This window comes from Bufo gargarizans, chromosome 5, assembly GCF_014858855.1.
Source record: "Bufo gargarizans isolate SCDJY-AF-19 chromosome 5, ASM1485885v1, whole genome shotgun sequence".
Taxonomy (NCBI): Eukaryota; Metazoa; Chordata; class Amphibia; order Anura; family Bufonidae; genus Bufo; species Bufo gargarizans.
Window position 1 is genome coordinate 1,362,193 of NC_058084.1, and position 18,353 is coordinate 1,380,545.

Below are 18,353 nucleotides of genomic sequence, written 5' to 3' on the forward strand. Positions count from 1 at the left end.
GCAGCTCTGGATGTATGTGGAGTATAGGATATGATATAATGGCAGAATTGAGACTGCAGCTCTGGATGTGAGTGGAGTATATGACGTAAATCTGGATCAGTACAGGGCAAGTACCTTGAAGTGTACACTGGAAGGTATGTCCCCCAGATTGGTGCAATGCCCCTCCCCCATTGCCCCGCAGAAGGACACGTGCACACAGTCTTGTACTTCATATCAGTTTACTTGAATCTTTGCATTGAGAGAGGCAGAACGATTTGGGTAACAAGCAGCTCTTTGTATGTACAGTTTGTCGTTAGTGTTAGTACAGCGCCCCCAGTGGTGACACCCGGTGGCAGGCGTCACCGCTGAGGGTTAGTTACACCGCTGAGGTCGTTATATACATGATTAGAAACACTAATTGCTCATCATCCTTGATTATCTGAATGAACACGAATGAAGGCTGGCCTCTACCCCCGCAGTATGGAGGCCGCCGCCGGGTGGGATGTGGGTGAGACACGGTGAGGCTATGGCTGCGATGTCGGCGGTGCTGGTCGGCAGGGTGGACCCCATGGTGCACAGACAGGACAGACGTCGACAGGCTTGTAGCGGACAGAATGGCCGGTGCTATGGTCTCCACAGAAAGAAAGGGGGACACAAGACGGGGTGTAGTGAAAGTCTGGGGGGGACAGGACAACGTGCAGGAAGCCCCACGGAGACCGGATAGAAGGAACATCAGATGGTGGAAGGGTCAGGCCCCTATCCGGGGGAATCCCAGGGCAGATGGTACATCCAGATTCTCTACAAAATGAAAGGAATGAAGATGATGAGGAGCGGCCAATGGAAATGTGCGGCACATGGAAGCAGGACATTATACCCTTATAACGCACCAGTGCCCCCCCCCCCGCCCCATCTCCTGAGGAGGCTTGTCCTTACACTGTCACCTGCCCCACAATTATATAAAGCTGCATCATTGTAAAATGGAAACCTCTACGACTTTCTAACAGACTGACACTTCAATTCCTCGTTTTCAAGATCTCTGCTTGCTGTCAATTAACGTTTTTTTTTTACACGGCATCAGTGCGGATGAGATTTCGTCTGGAGTCCAGGAGAGAGATTTGTGCTCCTGTGTATCAGGTCCCGACAGGTTTCAGCCTTTGTAAGTAAATGATTAATATTGCCCTTCACTGACAGCAAGCAGAGTTATTTGAAACTATAAAATACAACACCAAGCTTTTTTTTATAATGTTGAAGATAACGCTTCATTTACAGAGGACCGGCCCTTTAAATGATTAAATAGAAGCAGCTCCCCCACATCTGGCAGTTACCTGGATTCTGGGGTGCACAGGCAGTTCTGTGGGGGTCAAGGTCTCCAATTTGGGCTGGGGAGTCCAGAAAATGGTGAGCCTAGGATCACAGGAGGGGTAATCCACGAAATCGGTGGTGGTGGGACTCAAACCCTATACACAGAGCATGCAAAAGACAAATGTCACACGTAAAACAACATGGAGGCTGCAGGGTGAAACATACAAGAGACGTGTGAAGTAGACAAAGGAGGAGGCAGAGACAGGAGCAAGCAGCAGAGAAGAAGGCACAGGGGACGGAAGAGGAGCCAGAAGAGTAAGAAGCATAGGAAGAGTAGACAGAGGAGAAAGCATAGGAGAAGAGGCAGGGGAGAAAACAGAAGAAGGATCAGCAGAGGCAGGGGAGGAAACAGAAGAAGGATCAGCAGAGGCAGGGGAGAAAACAGAAGAAGGATCAGCAGAGGCAGGGGAGAAAACAGAAGAAGGATCAGCAGAGGCAGGGGAGGAAACAGAAAAGGATCAGCAAAGGCAGGGGAGGAAACAGAAGAAGGATCAGCAAAGGCAGGGGAGGAAACAGAAGAAGGATCAGCAAAGGCTGGGGAGAAAACAGAAGAGGCAGCAGAAGAAGAGGCAGGGGAGGAAACAGAAGAGGAGGCAGGGGAGGAAACAGAAGAAGAGGCAGGGGAGGAAACAGAAGAAGAGGCAGGGGAGGAAACAGAAGAAGAGGCAGGGAGGAAACAGAAGAGGCAGGGGAGGAAACAGAAGAAGAGGCAGGGGAGGAAACAGAAGAAGAGGCAGGGGAGGAAACAGAAGAAGAGGCAGGGGAGGAAACAGAAGAAGAGGCAGGGGAGGAAACAGAAGAAGAGGCAGGGGAGGAAACAGAAGAAGAGGCAGGGGAGGAAACAGAAGAAGAGGCAGGGGAGGAAACAGAAGAAGAGGCAGGGGAGGAAACAGAAGAAGAGGCAGGGGAGGAAACAGAAGAAGAGGCAGGGGAGGAAACAGAAGAAGAGGCAGGGGAGGAAACAGAAGAAGAGGCAGGGGAGGAAACAGAAGAAGAGGCAGGGGAGGAAACAGAAGAAGAGGCAGGGGAGGAAACAGAAGAAGAGGCAGGGGAGGAAACAGAAGAAGAGGCAGGGGAGGAAACAGAAGAAGAGGCAGCGAAGGCAGGGGAGAAAACAGAAGAAGAGGCAGGGGAGGAAACAGAAGAAGAGGCAGGGGAGGAAACAGAAGAAGAGGCAGGGGAGGAAACAGAAGAAGAGGCAGGGGAGGAAACAGAAGAAGAGGCAGGGGAGGAAACTGAAGAAAATAGTGGCGGAAGAGGCGGAAACAAGAGAAAACAGAAGCAGGAGGAGGAAGTCGCAGTGTTGATAGGATGGATCCACATTAATGAACACAATTATGTCACTAGTGCGTGCGCACTGGACAGGTCCCTGCTGGTTGCCGAGTGTGCACCGGACAGGTCCCTGCTGGTTGCCGAGTGTGCACCGGACAGGTCCCTGCTGGTTGCCGAGTGTGCACCGGACAGGTCCCTGCTGGTTGCTGAGTGTGCACCGGACAAGTCCCTGCCGGATGGTGCGTGCGCACTGGACAGGTCCCTGCTAGTTGCTGAGTGTGCACTGGACAGGTCCCTGTTGGTTGGCGTGTGTGCACAGGACAGGTCCCTGCAGGTTTGTGCGTGTGCACCGGACAGGTCCCTGTTGGTTGGCGTGTGTGCACAGGACAGGTCCCTGCTGGTTGGCGTGTGTGCAGCCCAGTCCATGGACACACTATGGATCTTACAGGAGGTTATAAACGAGGATGAGATGTAAGAATCTGCCCGTGACCCCGCCAGTCGCTTCCAGCAGAAATGGCGTCACTACAGGGGGCTCCCTAATCCACAGCGTCTGCACTACAGGAACCTTGTCCTTATGAAGTGCAGAAAATCATGAAAATGATGTAAAAGAAAGAAAAAGTTGAAAGTTCACACAAAAGACATCTTGAAAGGAAAAGGGTGAGCACAAGCAACTTACAGCTGGGGCTTCAGGACATCTCTGGAAGACAAGAATGAAGGGCAGACGGTAGGAGGGATGAGGAGGAGGATGAGCTGGGAGAGTGGGATCTCTGTGCGGCCGTAGCTACTGTTCAGTGCAGGAAGGATGCAGCTTCTGTCCATACAAGAGAAGGAGCAGGAGGTAGAGGTCATCATGGATGACAACAGGCAGCAGTTGGAGGCAAGAGGTTCTCAGGGTATTGAGGGTTCAATTATTGTAGTGCCACTCCGCATGCCGAATCTTGGGGTGGAGGATGAGTGTTCATTGCTGGCGGTGGGAGGTTGATGCTCTGCATTGGCATCTGTTAGAGCGAGGGTTCAGACTCGGGCAATAGTGTTCTCGTAGTCATCTCTCAATATACAAATTATATCATAAGAACCACATTCAGCTGCTTAAAATCATTACATTTTTCTACTTTTGGTTAAAATTTCAGGCACTGCTGCTGTGAAGTACGATTAGAAAGAGGCTTAAAGTAAGATATAATTATAGATATTTATAAAATAAAGTCCATTAAAGCTTCACCACATGCAGAGCAGGATTCAAGTCCATGGATTTAGGGTGCATATTGCTTTATCTATACAAGGCCAGGGACGAGGGCCACAAACGTGTCCAGCCCTCTTCTTGACTCCTGGCTGCAGCTTAGACGTAGGGTTAACAGTGCGTTCGCCAATTCTGCTGCGTCAAAAGGTGCATCTTGAGGGCCGTTTGCATATCTTCGGCCATAGTTGGATGAGGTGTAGGAGGAAGACGAGAAGTTCATTGTGAAACTGGAGTTGCCTGTGGCGTCAAAGCTGCCTCTTCTTGAGCCTGATCTAGATCCACTTCTAGAACCTGAGGCTGAACCAGAACCACTAACATTGTAGGGACTATAGTAACCTTTGCTTGATTGCGAAGAAGCTTCAAGAAGTCTTAGACCAGTGCCATCCTCCACCATGCTCTTCTCCATAGCTTCCTTGTAGGAAATCTTCAGCTTGGTTTTTGGACAAGTAAGGTATTTGGAATAAGTGTTGACATCTCGCAGTTTTTGAGCTGTGCGTGAGTCAATGGTTCCCTTACGGAGGGCATCATCTAGAGTGACGCGTCCAGGGACTTCAGGTTCAATAAGGCCACCTGTGAGATATTGCACTTCTAAGAAACGCTGTCCAGCTTCATAATATAACCAGCCTTTCTTCAATGCTTGGGCTGCGGACATCTTTGTCTTCGTTCTTGGGTCTTCAAAGCCATTGAATGCCTTCTGAGCAAGGTTGATTCTGTCTACCATGATTTTGTCCACTAGACCTTTGTTGACTGCATCAGCAACTGAGAACTTTTCTCCTGTAATGGGGTCAATGATGCCTCCAGTGCACGCCTGAGCTTCCAGTAATCTTTGACCAGTTATGTTGTCTACAAGGTTGCGGTGCATGGCTTCAGTGATCGAGACTTTTTCTAATGTGTCTGTATCTACTATACCAGCAATCGGGCCGGTCTCTTCAGAGGGATCGCTCCAAGGCGATAGTGGATCCCGTTTTGCAGGGCTGGCAGTGTAGGAGGAGGAAGAGCCCACAGAGGATGATCTTGAACGGAATCCACTCATGTTACCGGAGAGCATGTCAGCAAACTCCGTAATGGATAAAGTCCCAGCGCGATACTGGTCAAGGGAAGATTGGTCAATGAGACCTTTGGCAATGGCATCATCAATATCATACTGTCGTCCTGACCGTCTGTCTGTGATTATTGATTTTACAACACCGTCAGACGAGGAGCTGGTGACCTCTTCCCACTCGCACTCCTGTTCAGAGAGCTCTATGTAGGTCTGGTGGTCAATAAGTCCTTTGCGATAAGCTTCATACACAGACATTTCTTTCCCAGTTTCTGGATCTACAATGACTACTCTTCTCTTACGGACTGAAGACTTGGATGACGTTTTTCTTTCCCTCTTCTTCTCTTTCAAGAGTAACAGACAGAGATTGGTAGCTGGATCAATCATGCATCTCTCCATTAACTGAAGGTAAGTTAGATTTTCCTCTGTGTTGGGATCAAAGAATCCTTTAGTATCGTCACTGGGATCTGAGAGGATCTCATTCATCTCCTCATCAAACAGACCTCTGTTGTATGCAGTCTCCACTGGCAGACGGTGGCTTTCTTCTGGATCAATAATACCACCAGTGGCAATCTGAGCTTCCAGCAGACGAATGCCATGGTCTTTTAGAATCAATCCTTTTTTCATGGCTTGGAAAAGAGAGATCAGCTTTCCTGAGTAGGGATCCTTGTAGCCAGTCACCGCTCTCTCTGCTGATAACAGCTTATCCTTGAACTCTGGGCCCACAATGCCCATTCGCACCGCTTCTTCAACGGCCAGTTTCAGACACTTGATAGGATCAATGACGTAACCTGTAGCTGCTTGAGCTTCAAGTAACTCAAATGCTGTGCCTGGCCTGATCATGCCTTTTTTCATAGCTTGGTAGATGGAGTACCTTTCCTTTGTAGCTTCTACATAGACACCAGCAATACAACTTGTGCCTTCCAGGAACTTCTGCAGATTTTTTGAGACTTCCTCAATAGATGTTAAGCCATCCTGTAATTGCTGAGCTGTCACTGCATCCATGATATTAGATCTTATCAGTTCTTCCATGGAGATCTCCTTCCTTAAACCTTTGAATGTTAATTTCCTCTTGTCTGCAAGTGGCAAGATAAGGAGATGGCTCTTTTCGTCCCTGTGGCACCTCTTCAAAAGCTGAGAATAGCTGAGCTTCTCATCAGTGGAAGGATCCACGTAGCTGCGGACCTCACTCGGCTCCGACAACCTATCGAAAGTCTCTTTGTTGAGATAGCCATGTGAATAGGCAGTTTCATTTGGAATATGGAATCCAAAGCGGGGATCGATGATACCCCCTGTAGCTATCTGGGCATCCAGCAATCTCAAAGCTTGGTCGGATGGAATCAAATCCTTCTTCATGGCTTGGAAGATAGAAATCATCTGCTCAGTGTAAGGATCTCTGTAGCCAGTTACAGCTCTTTCAGCAGACAGAAGGCGGTCATGGATTTCAGGTCCCACTACTCCCTTTCTTACAGCCTCGTCCACAGTCAACAATTCATTCTTCACTGGATCGACAATAAAACCGGTGGCCGCCTGGGCATCCAACAGCTGATAAGCCACTTCAGGTGTAATAAATCCCTTCTTCATTGCCTGGTAAATACTGACGGGTTCCTTAGAGACTGGCATCTGTAGACCAGCAACACACCCAGTTCCATACAAGTATCTCCAGACCGTCTCAATTTGGATAATTTCTGATATAGTCTTGGTTCCTTGCTTAAGCATACTGTACATTTCCAGTGTTATCAGTTTAGACTGGTACATATCTTCAGCTGTAATGCGGCGGCGGACAAAGTCATAAGAATGCAACTCTTGTTGTCGAATAATCTCTGTTTTCTCAATGATCTCAATGATGATGATAATCATGCGCTCCTTGGTCAGTCTACCAGCTTGGAACTCTGCCATCAACCGATCTCTTTCCTCTTGAGGAAGAAGATCTGAATGTATAAGCTCCCAAATGGTCATCGAAGACCCGGCCATGCTTCCAGCTGGGATGTCCACTGTTGTCTCTTCAAACACTTTCTTGGTCTCTGCTTCACTGTACACTTTACTAGTTTCGACTTCTGCAGGTTTCTGACTTTTCTTCAAAGGAAGTAGGGTCAGACCAGACTCTGGATCCTGAATGCATCTTTCTTTCAGTTGCAAGTAGGTCAAGTTCTCATGAGTGTTGGGATCAAAGAACCCTTTTGTGTCATCAGTAGGATCAGCAAGGATCTTGTTCATGGCTTCATCAAAGTAACCTCGTTTATAGGCAACCTCTACTGGGACTCTGTGACTGTGAACAGGGTCAATGATTCCACCAGTGGCAATCTGAGCTTCCAAGAGGCGTATACCATGGTCTCGGAGAATTAAGCCTTTTTGCATAGCTTCGAAAACAGAGATAGTTCTACCAGAGTAAGGGTCTTTGTACCCTGTGACAGCTTTTTCAGCAGACAGCAGCTTTTCATGCAGCTCTGGTCCGACAACTCCAGCTTTCACGGCCTCATTCACATAGAATTTTTGGTTCTTTACTGGATCAATAATAAAACCAGTGGCAGCTTGTGCTTCAAGGAGAACCAGAGCAGTTCCAGGCCTCAGGAGGTTCCTCTTCATGGCTTGGTAGATGTTCATTTTCAATTTGTTCTCTTCTATATAGACTCCAGCTATGCAGTCACTGCCTTGGAGGTATCTTTTGACAGAGTCGGTCTCCGATATTTCCTTTACTGACTTCTTGCCTTCCTTTAGTTGCTCAAACTGGGTTTTATCTATAATATTGGCCTCCAGAAGTTCATTAGCAGGAACTGGAGCCCGGAGGCCGGTGAATGTGAGGCGCTGTTGTCTCTTGGTCTCCGTTTCTTCCACAATAGTAATCATAATTTTGATTATTTTCTCGATGGTGACTTTTCCAGTCTTATACTGACGGAGGAGCTCTCTTCTTTGCTCTTCTGTGAAGTATTCTGAGTGGATCAATTCCCACAGAGTAATTGTCTTTCCTTTGAAGCTGCCAACAGGGACTTCAACAGTTGATTTATCAAAGGCTTCTTTGGCTTGAGAGTCAGTGTAAATCTCTTCTAGTTGGGACTGTATGGCTTGTTCGGACAGGGGTAGTAACAAGTGACCCGTTTTCTTGTCCACCTTGCATTTCTTCTGCAATTGTGCATAGGAAAGGTTTTCCTGACTGTTTGGATCATAGAAACCAGTGTTTTCATCCACTGGCTCGGACAGAATTTTAGTTGTCTCTTCATCCAGGTGACCTCTCTTGTAAGCAATCTCCAGTGGGAGCCGGTGGCTATTTACTGGATCAATTATGCCACCTGTTGCCAATTGTGCATCTAAGAGTCTAATTCCGCTGTCCTTCGGTATGAGCCCCTTCTTCAGAGCCTGGAACAAGGACAGGGTCTGCCCGGTGTAAGGATCCTTGTAGCCCGTGACAGCTTTTTCAGCAGACAGCAACTTTTCATGGTATTCTGGGCCAACTATTCCAGCCTTAACAGCCTCGTCTACTGGGAGTAGTTCATTCTTTACAGGGTTGATGATGAAGCCTGTACCAGCTTGAGCTTCCAGCAGGTTGAGAGCGGTGGCTGGCTTTAAAAGGTTCTTCCTTATAGCTTCATAGAAGCTCAGTTTCTCACCAGATTTCTCCACCTGGACTCCAGATATGGCAGTGCTTCCAGTCAAATATCTTTTCACAGACTCTACCTCAGAAACCTCTTTTACAGACTTTTTGCCTTGGTGGAGCTGGTTGAACAGGTCATTATCTATGATCTTGCTGTCCACGAGTTCTGCTGCTGGGACGGGGCTCCTTATACCATCAAAGCACATCTGCTTTTTCTTTTCGTTTTCTTCTACCACAGTAATTATGATTCTGATAATTTTTTCCACAGTGATTTTGCCAGTTTTATATTGTCTTAGTAACTCGCGCCTCTGCTCTTCAGTGAAATATTCAGAATTAATAATTTCCCATATGGTGACACTTTTTCCTTGGAATTTGCCAAATGGGACAGAAACTGTGGCCTTCTTAAACACGTCTTTGGCTTCTGAATCTGTGTAGACAAGTTCTCCTTTCCCAGCTTTGTCAGTTAGTGGCAAAAGACACAGCTTTGTCTCTGGATCTATCACACATCTATCCATAAGCTGCAAATAGGTGAGATTCTCTTGTGTGTTAGGGTCAAAGAAGCCCTTCGTGTCGTCTGTGGGATCAGATAAGACCTTGCTCATGTCTTCATCAAAGTAACCTCGTTTATAGGCAACGTCCAGAGGGAGACGGTGACTATTGACTGGGTCTACGATTCCTCCAGTGGCAATCTGGGCTTCCAGCAGTCGTATTCCATGGTCCTTCACTATTAAATCTTTCTTCATAGCTTGGAAGAGTGATATTTTCTCTCCAGTGTAAGGATCCTTGTAACCGGTGATGGCCCGCTCGGCAGACAGCATCTTGCTGTGTATTTCTGGGCCAATAACGTTTTCTTTCACTGCCTCGCTGACCGTCAGTTTCTTGTTCCTCACTGGGTCAATGATGTAGCCGGAGGCAGCCTGGGCTTCCAATAGGATGAGTGCAGTGCCTGGGGTGATCAGCTTCTTCTTCATGGCGTTGTAGATGCTTATCTTTTCATTGCTAGGTTTGAGTAGTAGCCCTGCAATGCTGCTCTTCCCTTGGAGGTATTTTTTTATGTCTTCGCGCTGAGAGAGGTCATCTACGGATACTTGCCTATTGGACAGTTTATCCAGCAGGTCTTTGGTCAGTATACCAGCCTCATACAGTTTGTTGGCAGATACTTTCTGCCTTAAGCCATCAAATGCATTTTCTTGTTCATCATTTTCAACGGACCCATCAACTGAATCTCTTCCATTTGGCACGGCTCTGGTCTGGGTAATGATGGTTTCTTTGTGGATCAAGATCTCCTTTGTTTTCTCCAAAGCTATTCTATGTTCTTGTTCCAGCTGTTCTAGTCTTTCCCTCAGTTTTCGGTTTTCTTCCTCCAGCAGCTTCTCTTGTTCAAGCCTCTTCTTATCCAGAAGCTGAAGCTCGTCTTGTTTCTGCCGCACCTTGTCCTCTGCCTCAAGCTGCCTTTTAACAGCATCATCCATGGTAATCTGAAGAAGTCTCTTCTCTTCCTCCAGCTGCTGCAGTCGACGCTCTTTCTCAGCTTTCAGGTTTTGGGCTTTGTTGACCTCTTGATCAAAGAGTTTCTCTAGTTTGGCCTTCTCTTCTTCAATATACTTTTCCTTTTGGATCAATATTTGCTTCTCAGACAGGAACGTGGTCTGGAGGGTCTGGGTTTCCTGACGTAGCTGTTCTCTCTGAGCGATCTCCATCTGTAGGCAAACCGATCAGATTGATTAAAAAAAGAACATAAAACAACAGAGATTCAGTAAATGTAAGGAAATCAAGGCGATGGTGAGGACCCACTATGAGGAGGAACTGTATCTACTGCTGACCCAGCACTAGTTGAAGACGGATGTGAGGTAACCCCTCTAATATTATGGGGTTTGTGTACTGTACAACACAATCCTAACATACATGAGCGTAAAACTAATGTAAGGAACCATGTCTCGGGGGGTTTTAGGGGAACCTCTGTATTGCAGGAATATTTGGGCTCTAGCTGGTGCAGGATTCTTATGATCGCAGTTGAACAAAGACCATGCTAACAGAAGATCCAGAGAAAACCCAATATTTTGCTTTCCTCAGAGATTAGCGACACCAGAGGGGCCTGGCAGTCACGTTCTGCCCCTGCTCTAATAATATAACATGCATCGTCACTGGAAGTGAACGTGAATTTTAATAGGGGGCAATTGGCCACATGACTGTCTATGGCTTAGGGGTATTGCAACAATCAGAACATTCTCTATGCATTGCACATGGAATGGGCATGAAAAATATCAAATTAAATATGATGAAGGGATATGCTCTACACTGCCATGAGCGCTAGTAATAGAAATAATCGGGTACCTCTTCTGACTTTCTCTGCAGCAGCTCTGCCTCCTTTTTGAGCTTCTCTTTCTCCTTCTCCAGTTCAGCAATGGCTTTTCTCAGATCTTCTGCCTCCTTATCACTTTGCTGTCTCTGTATTTCAAGGGTATGAACCACGGTCATCTTCTCTTTGGTCGATAGTTCTGTTTGGTGTAGCCTCTCGCTGATTTCTTCTGCCTGTTTTCTGAACTTTTTGGCATCTTCTTCGGCTTTGGATTGGGATTTGCTCATTTCAACCACTTGTATTTTAAGGCGTTCGGCTTCAGCACTTATGTCGAGTTGTCGTCGACGTTCGGCTTCCAGAGTCTTTTGGAAGCCCTCCGTCTCCTGGGCAAGTTGCTGCTCCATCTGCTCCTTGTCTTCTTGAAGTTTTTTAGCTTGCTCCATGGCCAGCTCCTTCTGTTTCTGCAGCATCTCAGCTTCTGCTTTCAGACGTGTGGCTTCCTGAACCGCTTGCATTTTCTCCTTCAGCATCTTTTCAGCTAAGGCTCGCTGTTCATTCAAGTTGTCCTCTGCAATCTTCCTTAAACGTGCAGCCTCCTGGGCCTCAACACTCAGACGGGCAGCCTCTTCTGCTACTTGCCTCATCTTCTCAGCCTCCTCAACCAGGAATTTTTGTGTGTGGTCTTTGTCTTTTGTTAAAAGCATCTTGTTTTCCTCTTCAATACGAATTTTCAGTTTCAACAACTCTTCCATTTGTATTTTAACCTTGAACAACTCGTCTTCCACCAGTTTCTTTTGCCTTAGGGAGTCAGTAACTTCTTCTTTGAGACGTCCCAACTCATCATCTAGAATGGTTTTCTGGTGGTCCGTTTCCTCCAGTTGGAGTTTGACTTTAGTGAGTTCACTTTCTACCTGCTCCTTCTGTCTAACAGTTTTTTCTGCAAATTTCTTATGTTTCTCCATTTCAGCATCTGCCATTTGTTTGAGTTTGAGGGCTGCCTGCTCGGCCTGGCCTCTCTTAGCTGCTTCTAGTTCTGCCTCTTTGCGGATCTTTTCTGCATCTTCCTGGGCTTGGCCCTTAACTTGGGCTTCTTCTTCTGCCTTTTGCTTCAGGCGCTCTGCTTCCTCTACCTGCTGGCGTGAGAGTGCGGCTTCATGTTCAGCCTTGATCTTTGCTCGCTCTGCATCTTCAGCTGCCCGTTTGGCCTTCTCAGCTTCTTCTTTCAGCTTGTCGAGGATGCTCTGCTCCTGAATTCTAGTCTGCTTCAATTCCTGTTCTTTCCGTTGCACAACAGCAATATGTGCTTTTTCTTCTGCATCAATTTTGTTCCTGGCAGCTTCTTGAGCAAGTTCGATTTGCCTTTCAGCTTCTTTCTCAGCGAGCTCTTTTTGTTTCCTGGCTTCTTCCACCTTGGCTTTCAGTTTCTCAACTTCTTCTAGGGCTAATTTCCTCTGTCTTGCCGCCTCATGTTCCGCTGCAACAATCTTCCTGACCTTCTCTTCAGCTTCTTTGCGTCTAGCCTCCTCCTCTAGAGCTAGATGCCTTTGTGTTTCAGCTTCTTGCTCTGCTTTTTCCTTGCTTTTTTGTGTTTCATCTGCAATGTTTTTCAGTTTTTGAAGTTCTAGCTCCAGGTCGGATTTTCCAGCAGAGGCTTTCTCGAAATTTATTTTCAGAATTCGTATTTCTTCTTCAATAACTCTTCTGTGCTTCAAGGTCTCATCCACAATAATCTTTTGCCTTTCCAACTCACTCTCAGAGGATTGTTTAAGCAGCAGGATTTTCTCATCAATATCTTGCTTGTGTTGAGCGGCTTGCTCTTCTAATAGTTTTCGCTGATAAGCTTCATCTTCTGCTAATCTTCTGAGGCGCTCATTCTCGGCTTCCTTCTCCTTCAAGGCAATCTCAGCCTCTGTCTTTAACCGTGTGGCCTCATTGATGGCAGACAGCTTTTCTTTCAGGATCCTTTCTGCTTCTGCTCTCTGTCGAGTGGCTTCTTCTTCGGCTAATTGTCTTTGCCTCTTGGCCTCTTCTGAGAGAGCACGTAACCGGGCAGCTTCTTCTGCAAGTTCTCTCAACTTATTTGCTTCTTCTTCTAACATCTGCTTAGATTTTTCAGATGCAGAGCGAGACTCTTCTTCTGTTTTGGATTTGGCTTTCAAGAGGATCTCCATCTCAGCACGCACCTTGGCAAGTTCTTCCTCAAGTCCTCTTCTTCTCTGGATTGCTTCACTGACTTCATTCTTGAGACGAAAGAGATCCTCCTCGAGGACAATGCGTTGCTGTTCACCATTTTCCACCTCTGCCTTCAGTCGGATCAGTTCTTGTTCGGCAGAGAGTTTGTGGGAAGCTGTATCTTCAGCCAACTTTCTTTGCTTCTCCAGCTCTTCCTCTGCCAGTCCCTTCTGGCGTAGAGCAGATTCCTCAGCTTTAGCTCTCTTGCGGGCCTCTCTCTCTGCATCTTCCTTCTGTTTCTCAGCTTCTTCTTGTGCTAAGGTTTTCTTATGGGCTATTTCTTCTGCCTGGAGTCTTAGCCTCAGAGCTTCATTGGCTTTCTGCCTCCATTTTTCTAACTCTCGCTCAGCTTCTTCCCTTGCATTTTCAGCCTCTAACTGCTGCTTCTTCAGACGTTCAGCTTCTTCTTGCAGATGGGTCACAGTGATATGCTCCTGTTGCAGGGACATTTCCAGTTGGGTGGTCTTCTCCAGGAATGACATGCGTTTGCTCTGTAGCTCTGCGTCAGCGCTTTGTTGGGCCATGTCATGAGCCTGTCTGATCTGTCTCTCTTTCTCCAGTTCAGCTTGTTTCATCCGTCTCTCGGCCTCCTCAGCTTGGAGCCTCAATTTCTCCAGGTCATCTAGAGCTTTTTGTTTCTCTCTGGCTGCATCTTTCTCGGCCTGAATCTTGCGCTGTAGCTCGTCTTCTGCTTCCCGCTTCTTCTGGGCCTCATCCTTCACTTGTTTTCGCAAACGTTCAGCCTCTTCCTGAGCAAGTTTCTTCTGCCTCTCTGCCTCCTCTGCTCGGGCCCTCAGTGCCTTCAGCTCATCTTCGGCACCTGACTTTTGCTTCTGGCTGGTTTCCAGCTGCAGTCGGATGATCCTGATCTCCTCCTCTACCTTTTTGCGGTTGTACTCGGCCTCGTCGATAAGTTTGACCTTGGCCTTGATCTCAGCCTCTGAGATTTGCTTCATTTGATGCAGCTCCTGCTGAATGTTCTTCTTCTGTTGCTCGGCATCTACAGCAACCACCTCCCTTTTGGTGACCTCTTCTTGCATGTTCAGTCGCAGCGCTGAGGCCTCTTTTTCTGCCAGGGCTTTGGCCTGAGCATGTGCCTCAGCTAACTGCCTCTGCTTCTCAAGCTGGGCTTCTACCTCTGCCAGCTTCTTCCTCTCTTCTGCTTTCATCTTCTCTGCCGCTCTCTGAAGGAGGGTGGGGTGGGAACAGAGGGAGGATGGGTGAGGAAAGGTAGAGGGGTGGAGAGGGACAATGGAGACAAAAAAAAGAAAAAGAAAAGAAAAATAAAACAGATGGAAAAAAATAATTATATGCTCTATGGTCAAAAGCAAACGTAACTAAGAACAATGAATGAACACAAAGGGATGACGGGATGTACGCGGTGACGGGATGTACGCGGGTGGCTCGTGTACCCGACACCTGGTGGCAGCTAAAAAATATAAGGTGAAAATAAATACTGTCCCCGAGTCACAGTCTCTGCATCCACTTTATCAGGTCTAACATAATGGACTGGGGCAGAAGAGGAATGGATGCCCTCAAACCAGGCACTGAGCATTGTATACTGGTCATCTGAAGGGAGATATGTGGAGTACACTAGGTACTAGAATAGGGCACTGTGCATTGTATACTGGTCATCTGAAGGGAGATCTATGGAGTACACTACGTACTAGAATAGGGCACTGAGCATTGTATACTGGTCATCTGAAGGGAGATCTATGGAGTACACTACGTACTAGAATAGGGCACTGAGCATTGTATACTGGTCATCTGAAGGGAGATATGTGGAGTACACTACGTACTAGAATAGGGCACTGTGCATTGTATACTGGTCATCTGAAGGGAGATCTATGGAGTACACTACGTACTAGAATAGGGCACTGAGCATTGTATACTGGTCATCTGAAGGGAGATCTATGGAGTACACCAGGTACTAGAATAGGGCACTGTGCATTGTATACTGGTCATCTGAAGGGAGATCTATGGAGTACACCAGGTACTAGAATAGGGCACTGTGCATTGTATACTGGTCATCTGAAGGGAGATCTATGGAGTACACTACGTACTAGAATAGGGCACTGAGCATTGTATACTGGTCATCTGAAGGGAGATATGTGGAGTACACTACGTACTAGAATAGGGCACTGTGCATTGTATACTGGTCATCTGAAGGGAGATCTATGGAGTACACTAGGTACTAGAATAGGGCACTGTGCATTGTATACTGGTCATCTGAAGGGAGATCTATGGAGTACACTAGGTACTAGAATAGGGCACTGTGCATTGTATACTGGTCATCTGAAGGGAGATCTATGGAGTACACTAGGTACTAGAATAGGGCACTGTGCATTGTATACTGGTCATCTGAAGGGAGATCTATGGAGTATACTAGGTACTAGAATAGGGCACTGTGCATTGTATACTGGTCATCTGAAGGGAGATCTATGGAGTACACTACGTACTAGAATAGGGCACTGAGCATTGTATACTGGTCATCTGAAGGGAGATATGTGGAGTACACTACGTACTAGAATAGGGCACTGTGCATTGTATACTGGTCATCTGAAGGGAGATCTATGGAGTACACTACGTACTAGAATAGGGCACTGAGCATTGTATACTGGTCATCTGAAGGGAGATCTATGGAGTACACTAGGTACTAGAATAGGGCACTGTGCATTGTATACTGGTCATCTGAAGGGAGATCTATGGAGTACACTAGGTACTAGAATAGGGCACTGTGCATTGTATACTGGTCATCTGAAGGGAGATCTATGGAGTATACTAGGTACTAGAATAGGGCACTGTGCATTGTATACTGGTCATCTGAAGGGAGATCTATGGAGTACACTACGTACTAGAATAGGGCACTGAGCATTGTATACTGGTCATCTGAAGGGAGATATGTGGAGTACACTACGTACTAGAATAGGGCACTGTGCATTGTATACTGGTCATCTGAAGGGAGATCTATGGAGTACACTACGTACTAGAATAGGGCACTGTGCATTGTATACTGGTCATCTGAAGGGAGATCTATGGAGTACACTAGGTACTAGAATAGGGCACTGTGCATTGTATACTGGTCATCTGAAGGGAGATCTATGGAGTACACCAGGTACTAGAATAGGGCACTGTGCATTGTATACTAGTCATCTGAAGGGAGATCTATGGAGTACACCAGGTACTAGAATAGGGCACTGTGCATTGTATACTGGTCATCTGAAGGGAGATCTATGGAGTACACCAGGTACTAGAATAGGGCACTGTGCATTGTATACTGGTCATCTGAAGGGAGATCTATGGAGTACACCAGGTACTAGAATAGGGCACTGTGCATTGTATACTGGTCATCTGAAGGGAGATCTATGGAGTACACCAGGTACTAGAATAGGGCACTGAGCATTGTATACTGGTCATCTGAAGGGAGATCTATGGAGTACACCAGGTACTAGAATAGGGCACTGTGCATTGTATACTGGTCATCTGAAGGGAGATCTATGGAGTACACCAGGTACTAGAATAGGGCACTGTGCATTGTATACTGGTCATCTGAAGGGAGATCTATGGAGTACACCAGGTACTAGAATAGGGCACTGTGCATTGTATACTGGTCATCTGAAGGGAGATCTATGGAGTATACTAGGTACTAGAATAGGGCACTGTGCATTGTATACTGGTCATCTGAAGGGAAATATGTGGAGTACACTAGGTACTAGAATAGGGCACTGTGCATTGTATACTGGTCATCTGAAGGGAGATCTATGGAGTACACTAGGTACTAGAATAGGGCACTGTGCATTGTATACTGGTCATCTGAAGGGAGATCTATGGAGTACACTAGGTACTAGAATAGGGCACTGTGCATTGTATACTGGTCATCTGAAGGGAGATATGTGGAGTACACTACGTACTAGAATAGGGCACTGTGCATTGTATACTGGTCATCTGAAGGGAGATATGTGGAGTACACTACGTACTAGAATAGGGCACTGTGCATTGTATACTGGTCATCTGAAGGGAGATATGTGGAGTATACTAGGTACTAGAATAGGGCACTGTGCATTGTATACTGGTCATCTGAAGGGAGATATGTGGAGTACACCAGGTACTAGAATAGGGCACTGTGCATTGTATACTGGTCATCTGAAGGGAGATATGTGGAGTACACTAGGTACTAGAATAGGGCACTGTGCATTGTATACTGGTCATCAGGATGGATTCCTTGTAATATGAGGATGACATGCAGAGTAGCGCTGAACAGTGTTAATAGAGGAGTGGACGGAGGCTTCAGACATTGCACAAGTCTGGTGTCCGCAAACCGCGGCGACCTGTGGACTGGACTCGCACCAGTGATGCAGCCTGCCATCTGCAGCTGACAGACGACATCAGATGGGCATTATATTCGGTGCAGTCTTTCTGCAGCAGTTTTTCACCAGTCCTCATCAGGAGGCGGCAGACATCTGGTAAGTCCTGTGCTGCCTGATCCGGGATACTAATGAACGGGCAGCTGGGTGGGCAAGATGTGCCAGGGCACTGTGCGTAGCACCAACAAGACAAGTATTGAGTACAATGTCAGCTCATACCTCCTCTTCCTCCAGGCGGCGCAGTGTCTCGGTGATGAATTTGATATACTGGCTGGTCAAGGTGGTGAGTTCACTGTACTTGGTGCGGAGGTCGACATACTACAAGAAACAGAGACATTGAGGATCCGAACCTGGGGAGGCGGGTGGAGGGGGGGGGGGGTTTGCGGTTCTGCGCGTTAATGAGAACGTTTTCACGTGCCCTCACCTCTTGGATGATGTTGTCAGATGTAGACTGCACTTTGGGCTTCTTGACCGGAGATGCCACAGGCTCCACCTGAGCTTTGAAGGTCACCAGCTGGAGCTCAAAGTCCTAGAACATCAGAGCGGAAACTTTCAGTGATGGCAGGAGCAAAATAAGTATTATCCCCCATAAGAAACCACGGAAATAATCTCCATACGTTACATTACTTATCCTGTATTATACTCCAGAGCTGCACTCACTATTCTGCTGGTGCAGTCACTGTGTACATACATTACTTATCCTGTACTGATCCTGAGTTACATCCTGTATTATACTCCAGAGCTGCGCTCACTATTCTGCTGGTGCAGTCACTGTGTACATACATTACTTATCCTGTACTGATCCTGAGTTACATCCTGCATTATACTCCAGAGCTGCACTCACTATTCTGCTGGTGCAGTCACTGTGTACATACATTACTTATCCTGTACTGATCCTGAGTTACATCCTGTATTATACTCCAGAGCTGCACTCGCTATTCTGCTGGTGCAGTCACTGTGTACATACATTACTTATCCTG

The 18,353-nt window shown here is 46.9% G+C and overlaps 1 protein-coding gene across 22 annotated transcripts in view; it reads right to left on the reverse strand.

Annotated features, from left to right (window-relative positions):
* Positions 1-201: 201 nt before the first annotated feature.
* The window catches only part of PLEC (plectin), a 235,977-nt gene continuing 217,825 nt past the window's right edge, over positions 202-18,353 (reverse strand). For all 22 annotated transcript variants that reach the window (XM_044294598.1, XM_044294596.1, XM_044294595.1 and 19 more), the window contains 6 exons: positions 17,798-17,902; positions 17,593-17,691; positions 10,813-14,193; positions 3,290-10,178; positions 1,305-1,436; positions 202-777 (listed from right to left, as the gene is read on the reverse strand). In XM_044294598.1, the coding sequence (XP_044150533.1) occupies positions 3,885-10,178; positions 10,813-14,193; positions 17,593-17,691; positions 17,798-17,902 (9,879 nt within the window). In that variant the 3' untranslated portion in view covers positions 202-777; positions 1,305-1,436; positions 3,290-3,884. The remainder of the gene's footprint in view (positions 778-1,304; positions 1,437-3,289; positions 10,179-10,812; positions 14,194-17,592; positions 17,692-17,797; positions 17,903-18,353) is intronic.